This window comes from Orbicella franksi, chromosome 3, assembly GCF_964199315.1.
Source record: "Orbicella franksi chromosome 3, jaOrbFran1.1, whole genome shotgun sequence".
Taxonomy (NCBI): Eukaryota; Metazoa; Cnidaria; class Anthozoa; order Scleractinia; family Merulinidae; genus Orbicella; species Orbicella franksi.
Window position 1 is genome coordinate 14,686,382 of NC_138147.1, and position 9,898 is coordinate 14,696,279.

At 39.2% G+C, this 9,898-nt stretch overlaps 1 protein-coding gene across 2 annotated transcripts; it reads left to right on the plus strand.

Annotated features, from left to right (window-relative positions):
* The first annotated feature begins 1,036 nt into the window (after window positions 1–1,036).
* LOC145481402 (uncharacterized) lies at window positions 1,037–4,683 on the plus strand. 2 transcript variants are annotated; one of them, XM_081459883.1, is made up of 3 exons: window positions 1,037–1,670; window positions 1,956–2,483; window positions 3,902–4,683. In XM_081459883.1, the coding sequence occupies exons 2-3, from the start codon at window positions 2,232–2,234 to the stop codon at window positions 4,400–4,402; spliced, it is 753 nt and encodes a 250-aa protein (XP_081316009.1). In that variant the 5' UTR covers window positions 1,037–1,670; window positions 1,956–2,231; the 3' UTR covers window positions 4,403–4,683. The 2 variants fall into 2 exon arrangements, with proteins under 2 accessions (XP_081316009.1, XP_081316008.1); XM_081459882.1 differs by having other exon boundaries at window positions 1,037–2,483.
* Window positions 4,684–9,898: the final 5,215 nt, after the last annotated feature.

Genomic DNA, 9,898 nt, shown 5'->3' on the forward strand with positions numbered 1-9,898 from the left:
GAGTGAGACTGCGCTTGGGCTAAAATCTCTTTCAGGTACTTGGGATTTTTGATTCTCGTCATGTCGAGAATCAAAAATCAGCTGTCCTTGAAAGTGGCTTGGAGAATTTGTAAGAACTATGTCCAGATATATCTGGGGACGTGACACTCTTACAAGGTGTGAAAGACAATCTGAGTTAATTGAACACTATTTATTTTTATTCAACATGTATGTTTGAGATTTAAGAAAGTTATTTGGATTTATAATAATACCCTTAGGGACCGTTCATTTTTTATGAGGGACGGGGGGCTGGTGGGATTTGGGAAGCACCATTTAAAAATCGCATGACCCCCCCTCAGCTTACCAATTTTTTCACATGGCCCCCCCTTATAGCGGTCATTTTTTGGGATGACCCCCCCCCCCACAAAAAAAATTTGAACAAACAATATTTAGATTTCAACTTTTTTAACATTTCTCTATCATCCCCCTACTTCACGTTATTGTGCTCACTATGAAGACAACATTTACAATCCCTCTACTACAGGGAGCTGTTGTTTAAAAAACAAATCAAAAGAAAGAGAAGTCAATTTCGGGTCTCCTAGTTATGGCTCGCCCTGAGCGTGTGGCATTTGGCCTCTCATTGGCATCTTTCTCATCTGAATTGATGAATGCAAGAATGACGTCACTTGAGTCATCTCCCCCAGAGTCAATGGCATCACTGTCATACTCATCATTGTCACTTTCAGCCGTTTCACTGCTGTCAGCACTTGCCCTGTTGTTATTTTGTGTCAATGTCCTTGCATTTCTCAGTGTTGGTTGGCCAGCTCTGATAAGACTCTTCTGCTGCAAGCATGAATATCTTACAATTGCCTTTACTTTTTCACTCTTGCTGCTTTTCAAATGCTGCTTCAGCCCGTGGTGGTTCAAGTACTTGTTTAGTTCTGGAATACGTAGCTTTTTAAGCTTGGTTAGATCTTCGCACAACTCAGTCCAAGGATAATCCTCATATGATTTATCTTTTGCGTCCTTACTTAACTTCGCCTTTTCTTCTGCTCTCTTTTTCCTTTTAAATTCCAGCACTTCAAGATGCTGAAGATAATCCACCACAAACTTTGATTTGACAATAAACTTACCTGCAAATAGAGCAACGCTCTCTGGGTCAGATAAAAACCAGCCTGCCACTTCCATGCTCTTTCTTCGCTTGGACCCTTGGCTGCCAGTCATCTGGATCACGCCCTTCTTTTGGGGTCTTCTGGTAGGAGAGGTAGCGGTATTCCGGTAGGCAGGAATGGTCAGGAACTGGTTTAGGGTATCTTTCTATGGGTGGTCCAGTCCATTCACAACAAAAAGAACAAATTTTTCCTACCTTTTCTTGACAGGACAACTTTAGAAACTCCCTGTAGTTCTCCCCCTCCTCATAGTGCTCATTCATAAACTTCTCAATCTTACGGAAGTAACAGTGGCCTGGAACAAAGTCTTTCCTTGCGCCTGCATTGTGATACTAAACCAAGTACGAAGTGTTGTGAAAAAACTGGAAATCTGTTGATGTGTTGTGTGAAACACATTCTTACATTTAATTTACAGATGTCTTTATTTGGAAGGTTTTTACCTCTACTCTAGTGATAGGCATGTATAAATGTTGCCCTGTGCAGGTAAAACAGAAAGCTGTTGAAGTACAAGAAGATGAGCCGGTAAGTGTTAATTTCTTGTCAATGTTCCTATTTTTATCTGGACATTAAAAACGCATGTATGCTTCACTTTTATAATGAGAAACTTCTGTATTTTCCTATTGTAAAGATAGCACCTAAAACTGTTTGAACATTTTTAAAATAGTATGCGTCTTTTAATATATCGTTTGACTCAGGTCTACATTTCACTACACGAATACAACATTAAATGGTTACACGAACCATGATCATTCAATAATATCAGTTCAAGATAATAAATAAAAAAAATCGCCTTTCCTTTTCTGGTAGGTCACTAGTTCCTCCTCTGCTGATGATACAACCATACCTCAGGGTCTCCGGAAAACAAGCCTTGGCTATATTGTTAATCCAATCGGGAAAAGAGCGCATTACTACATGAGCATCATGAAAGAGGCTCATTCCAAAATGCGCAATAATGACGAAAGCGACGAGTCGTTTGAGAAAAGGTTTGCAGCATAACGATCCAGGCAGTTTGACATCTTACAAGCGAAAGAAGCAATCTTTCTAAGTGTGGTTGGCTGTTCAGAAAGGGCGAATGAGTTTTCCATGCCAGGGTACCAGTTGAAGCCCAGTGATGGAAGAAAACTGAACTTCTCCATCAAAGAGCACAGAGCAATGGTGGAAAAGTTGAATGTCATATTGAAAGATGTAAAGGAACACGATTCCACACTCTTTCAGTCCAATGAGCTTGCTTTAAAGCAGGGCGAAGAATTTGCCCACAGTTTTAATGTAAAACAGATCAAATGTATAGAAGCTAAGTTGACAAAGGTCACGCAGGACATGGAAGCACTAGAAACTGTGTGAAATGGGGTTGACTAGCCTACACGACTTCTACGGTTCGTGACATTTGTACATTTGCCGTTCTCTGTTCGGTCACTCGACCTTTCTTGTCGCTTCACTCGTGTTCATGAAGGGCACTTCATGTTGTGTAATAAGGAGGAATTTTAAGTGAAGTTGAGCCGTTAGATCGTGCTATGGCAATTTTTTTTATAGGTCATAGGTCTGCGTGTTATCTGCATGTCGACTCGTTGAGTTTGACACCTGTAATTTGCCGTGTGTTTTTGCATTTTTTAGGCTCATTTCTAATGCAAGGTATGCTTTTATAAGTCTCCATGAATTTGCTTTTGAGGGACAAAATATGAAATTTACCGTGAACATGTTGCTTACTTGCATTCTATATTGTGACGCCGGGCCCGGCTGTGATTAGAACTGTTTGCAAGCACAGTAGGTAGATCCTTATCACGGATATCATATTTGTTCTCGTACGATTTCCTTCGGAGACGCCGTAGCTTTACTTTGAGAAAGCTATACGTTTGTCTAGTGACATTCTTATGTTTCTTGCAGCTATCTGATGGAGCTTATGTTTCTCTTGCTCGATGTATAGGTTTATTCCTCCTTTGGTTGTTCTGGCACCACATGATTCAAATGTAGCTGTTTACGCGCAAGTCCTGTTGACTGTTTTGCGTGTTTTATATGCCATTGTTCGGCTTAGTTCAGGCAAGACCATGGTTTCGATCCTCCATGTGGATCTCATCAGTTGCCGGTATTTCTAAAATACTCTGTACATCTGAAGTTGCTAGCGCAACTCGTACCTCTGTGAGAATGCAAGACAATCTGCGGCTTGGCACAAACTTCTCGTGGTGTGTACCCTTGTGACGGATAGAACATGTCTGGTTTCTATTGGCTATGACAGCTAGCCAATGGCGTAATGTACTTTTCGATCCTTACTTTTTTGAAGCTTGACCTCGTTATTGTGTGTTTCTTTGACGGCATTTTTTCTAGATTTCTAGGCACTCGATGGCTGATCTGCAATTTGGAGCTATTTTGATTTAACGCAAATGTTCTTTTGCAAACCCCCTCTTTAAAATGGGGTTGATGCTATACATTGAGTGCGTATATTTTGCTTTAAGCTCCTTGACGTTAGTTGAGTGCTGCTATGTCTTGCACGATGTAGAACGGGGCACGTCCATAATAATCATATCAGTGTGAAACGGGGTTGACTAACCTACACGACTTCTACGGTTCGTGACATTTGTACATTTGCCGTTCTCTGTTCGGTCACTCGACCTTTCTTGTCGCTTCACTCGTGTTCATGAAGGGCACTTCATGTTGTGTAATAAGGAGGAATTTTAAGTGAAGTTAAGCCGTTAGATCGTGCTATGGCAATTTTTTTTATAGGTCATAGGTCTGCGTGTTATCTTAAGAAGAGCAAGAAGAAGAGCAATTATAACAGCACATTCAAGGGCATACTCAAACAGCAAATCAACAAAAGGAGAAGGAAAAAAGAAAACCGCAGAAAGTCAAATGAAAGAAAGAGGAAGCTGACTGAAAACAACGTCCAACGAGTTTATGGAATCTGTGTTGGAAATCCGCTAGGAAATGATCTTCCACAATGCCTTGTGTACCCTCCTAGAACGGCCGTCCCGGAAGAGTGTATTAAAGTTGAGGATGTTGCCACGTCGTTATTTAGAGGAGATGGGCCATACATCGCACAGCTCTTGGAAGGGAATTATTTCACCAATGCTGCAAGAAGCAGAATCACCACCAACCTTGAGCAGGAAGTCAGAGATTATGTTTACACCTTCATGTACCCTGAAGAGTACACTCTGACGGAAAGCATTGCTGCTTCTTGCAGCATTGGTGAAAGAGACTCCCATAGCAGCACAAGCGGCGACGAAGAACTCGACGACAGCGAAGATGAAGATGAGTGCCAGTGAAAGTTGCATTCGAAAGTAACAGTGTTAAATACTTCTTTTCAATAGCTACAAATGCTTTTTGTCGCCAAACGTTTTTTTTAAAGCAGAAGGAAAGTTTGTAATAAATTTGTATCCTGCCTTCTATGTTTATTCTATAGCAATTTTTTTGATATTCAAACATTATCCCATTTTAAAGTTTTACTAAAATATTTCACGTGACCCCCCCTTTTTCCCTTATTTTTTTGGGATGGCCCCCCCTCGAAAGCCATTTTTTTTCGCATGCCCCCCCCCAAATCCCACCAGCCCCCCCCTACCTTATAAAAAATGAACGGTCCCTTATTTGTGCTTTATGAAATATAGCAATTAATATTTCACTTAATCAACACAATTATTTTTGTAACATAAAGATGTCTCTTGAGCACATCATTTCCATGTTTCATCAACATGATTAATGTATTATTTAATTGGCAATAAAATTATCATTGGTTTGAGTTTTTCTTTGCGCAAATTGATCGAGTTATGGTGTTCAGAAAGCTTGAGATGAGCTTAAGAAATGGGCCTGAGGCAACAGACAAGACCAGCTCTTCTTTTAATGGTAAATTTGCCTTGTTTCTGTTGCTCCAAAATTGTCATGATTTATCATTTAGGGAAGAGGTGGGGATAAACCAAGGGTGGGTGGGGGATTGCGTAAAAGAACCTTTGAGGCTTTTTTCAATTGATAATTTGTATCAATGCTCCCAACCCATAAAATCAAAGACAGCAACAACTTTTGATGGGAGAAAAGGGGTAGGGGATGAAGTGCTCGAGTTGCTGATAGGAGTCTTCCAGGATGACACGGGTCAGGTGGTTGGCAACGAGAGGACCAAAACAATGAGAACATTATTAAGCAACAACAACCAGGCTGCAGAAAGGTCCTAATCCTCTCTCTGGGGTCCTAAGGCCCCAGGCCCTGAGAAGTCATAATCCTCTCCCTTCTTTCCAGAAGCTCCTGTAGTCCCCAGGCTACTGAGAGGTCCTAATCCTCTCGCTGGGGTCCTAATTCCCAGGCTCCCCCTTGGAAGAATCAGAACAACAAACTACAGAGGTTTGGTTCCTTGGTAACAAGGCTATCTGGGGGCCCTTTCTGCCACGACAGCTGGCCATGTGAGTTTATGGGGCAAAGAGGCGACCTATATGGAGCACTTCATCCCCTCCCATAGTTTATTTATTATAAGAAATGAAACAATCAGAAAGTTCTAAGCCTGTTAAGCTAACAAATCAGAGGTCATAATCTGTTGTGACCAGAAGCAAAGAGCAAAATACGTGAGGCAGCTGTTGTCGGCTTCAAGTTAATGTTATAACATTTGTAAGTAAAGCTCAATGAGCAAGCATGGTCCATGTGTCCAAAACAGCACCTGGCGTGACACTAACAATAACAATTATAACAATGTATCAGTGAGCAAGTATACTGCTCAAGTCCAACAGCACTAAGCCGGATAACTACAACTACTGCATAGCAGTATGATTAAGTGGTGCAAAACAGTTGATAAAACTATACTTAATTGTTACCACTATGCTCAAAGAGAGCCAAATGGGTTTGGGTGGGCGGGAATTTTTCACAACACTCTGAGAGGTCAGAGAACTTGAAGTGAACTACAGATGTGAAGATAAGACCGCATGGTCTTGATTGACATAATGGCAAAGCATAAATATGATTGGCCCGGGAATAACACGCCATAATGACGCAAAAGGTGAATTTGACCTTTCGACACGATGTGAAAGTGTTTGTCTTACCGGGATATTGCGTGACAGAAATGTATATTAAGAATACATGGGTCATGTAACTTCTCTCACCTCCCTTTCATGGTTGTTCACTTTAACTTAAATTTATATTACTTATAAATTGGCTTTGGGATTTTAGAGATGAAATTTAGTTGACTTTATTCCGTAATTACCTCTTACATTTATCCGGTTTATTACTGCATAATGTTGATGGCACTTTAAACCCTTTTCATTAATTAATCAATTTATTTATTATTTCTTTAATTTTTTTCTTGTAGAACCACCTGGGAAAAAGTGTATGGCACTAAATATTGAAGGGGCTGTGTTATTATAGTTGGAATTATGCATGGCATTCCAATTTTGGCGCCAGTCAGGGGACTTTTCATTTTAGATGGAAATAAATTAATTTTACGGTAGACAACCTTGAGAGTTCTTGAATATGTCACTCATTTGAATGCCCTCAAGGTTGAACCAGAAAATGAGTTGTAATATGTGAAGCAAGCTGAGCTTGTTGATTTGCATCCCCTTGGGAAGTGTAAGGGCTTTGGTTGATATGCCAGGGATTTCTTTGTGGTCCCTAAATACAGAGTTGTCTGCTTTTACTGACATATTTTAATACACTTTTGGTAGCAAAAGTAGTTGAGACACGATTTAGGGCTGCGTTTGTTAAATGAGCTGGGTTGCCCTGAGGAGCGATGATTTCCATGCCTGTATCACATACACCAGGCTGACTCGGTTTGTTTATAACAACTTTGAACTTTAAGAGAATGTTGTTATGAATTTGATCTGAAAGCAATATATTTTAGGTCATGTTAAGAAATAAGTTGTAAATAAAGTTTTACTTAAGATGTTGTCCCCATTTAGTGCCGTTGGTGCCAGAACAACTAGACAAGGTAAACCAGGCTATTTATGCATGTATGCTAAATGACAATTTAGCCACTTCCAACAGCTCTACACATTGTCGTGAAATGAACAAACCAGTTTCGTTTACCTATATAGCTTTCTATAGCATCATTGTACCCGTTTAGACAGTCTATAATTTGTCAGCTGTGTTGTAATTTAATAAGCAATTAGTTTGAGTAATGTGTACTCAATTTTGTGAGTAAAAATACTCATCAAAACGTTTACTCAAAATAAAGAGTGTTTTCTACTCACTATTTTGGGTTTTCACTTTACAGTCGAACCTCCCGTTGCGACCACCTCTCGTAAGCGACTAGTTTTCCAAAGTGCAAAACGTTTCCAAGTGATATTACTATATTTGGAACCTCTTGTAAGCGACCACCTCTCGGAAGCGACCGCGAACACTTTCAGAGCTAAAAGTCTTTTCTTTTGTTTTTAACCTCCCGTAAGCGACCATTGACAGATAATAAAGCATAAATTGGGTAATAAGGTGATGTAACATTATCGCATTCCTAGGTAGTACAAGAGATGGAAGTACCAGATTTTTTTTCGAAATTGACTTTTAATATGAATAAAACATCTAAAACATGCGGAAAGTCTCTGCAGTGAGGCAAAATTTTGACCCAATATGGTCTAAGCTTTTATAAGCGACCACCTTCCGTAAGCGCTTACGGAAGGTTCTTCTGGTCATATTGTGAGTAACTTTTCTCAACATTTTGAGTAAACGAAGCCATTTGCTTAAAAAATGGCATTTCAGCTTTCTTCAAGTGAATTTCTCATTATTTTCTCCTTAACAAAGTAATTCGAATCGTTTAGATGATCTCGGTATTGTCAGCAGTCTGGTGTAAGCACACTTTTTTAGTTTGTTGTAAGATTTAGATTATTTTGTAAGATGTAAGTAGTTCATTGTAGGTAATGTACAGTTATTAGTTTAGTCTAAGTATTACATGTATACAAGAATTAGTTTATTGTATGTAGTGTATTGTAAGTGGTTAATTGTAATTGCCGTATTGTAAGTAAGTTATTGTAAATATTGTATTGTAAGTAGTTTATTGTAAGTAGGTATTGTAATTGTGGTTTTTTTTAGGCAAGTAGTAGTTTATTGTAGTACATGGGAACACTACCTTACGGTCACCTCGTTATTACGGCCAATTTTTTTTTTGTCCCGGCGAAATGCCCATACATTTCTTGTAGGAAAACCCCGTTAACGTGGCCACCCCGTTAATACGGCCAACGGCCACATTCTGAAATCCCAACCTGTATAGTCCTTTATTATTTTACCCCTTTTTTACGGCCACACAAACAGTTATGTTCATCTTCCCATTTAGAATTATATCTGCATTCCGGATGCTTATTAAAGAGCAGTGGTTTAAAAGTGCAATGGAGATATATCTGTTGAGAAGCCACTCAATTTAGACCTGCCATGAAATTTAACCATACTCCGTTAATACGGTCACCCTGTAAATACGGCCACATTTTCATGTCCCGTTGGTGACCGTATTAACGGGGTTCCACTGTAGTTGATTGTATGTAACTTATCTTTATGCACGGAATTGCGTTATATTATCACCAAAATTTAGCATGTCTAATAAAAAAAAAAAAAAAAAATCTTGGCGGACAACGACAACGTGAGCGATCTGAGACCCGAAACTCGCACATGCGCAGCTAATGATACTGTCCTTTTAAGTTCCTTAATCAAGTCTAGTTTTAACGTTTCATATTTATATGGTTAGAATAATAAACTCTGTTCATATTCACATACGTGTACACAATAATGGACTGAATATTTCACAATATATTCCCGCATGAACATAATAAGCAGTTTGGTCAAGTAAAGTTAATTCCAGTTTTATTTCCATTAATAGATTGATACCTGAATTTCGGTGTCACGAGTAAAACCACTACTTTCAATGTGCTCTCATAGGGTTCTTACACTAGGGCTTGCCGCTTAATTTTTTGCCCTACTTTGATAAACAGCATGGATACATTTATTACTAAGTAATCAGTGTGTGATTTTGGAAATACACAATTAAAATGGGTTTTCTCACTGTTGTCTGTTCTGTGATAGAACAACTGAATTTTTACTTCAAAATACACAAAATTGAAGGCTTTGGATTGTAAGAGTGCCCCTTACATGCCCTTATATTCTATGAACAACAGTCAATTGCTGACTATTCGGTCATATAAAACTCTGTCTGGTACTCTTAACTGTTCAGATGAGGTCTTATGTGTTCCATTGACTGTGATGATTTTAATAGCCAATTCCCTCTATGACACGTGCCTGCAGGAAATCATGGTAGTTGTATTCATCTAAACAAATATCCAGTCCAAGATGATGAACACACGTATCATGATTCCCTGCAGACGCTTCTCACAGAGGGAATTGGCCATTTTAAATTCGACACGTTTCTCATTTACTTCAAGTTTAACTCAATACCAGTGATTGCTTGACTTAACATTCCAAACCTATGTTAAGCTGGTTCATTTAGCTACATTTATAGTCTTGCGCTCAAATGATCTGCATAGTCTGGACTCTTAGGGAGTAAAACTGTAACCACGCTCTTGTGAGAAAGATAGCAGATCGCTTCCCCCGAGCTTTCGGAGAGACATTTCAATATGAAATGGTTTCTTCTCTCATTATTCTTCCCTGATTTTCACGATCGTTTACCTCAGACGTAGGTGCCGGCAAATAATTGATCTGCTCGTCACTGACTGACATATCACGATCTTTAGCTCAATCTCGTCCAATAATTGTTAATTGTTCGTAATAGAACATATTCAGTAATTTACCATGACTCCAAGGCTCTTGCCCATAATTACATTTTTTAAAGATTCGTTTGTCTATTAATTACCATA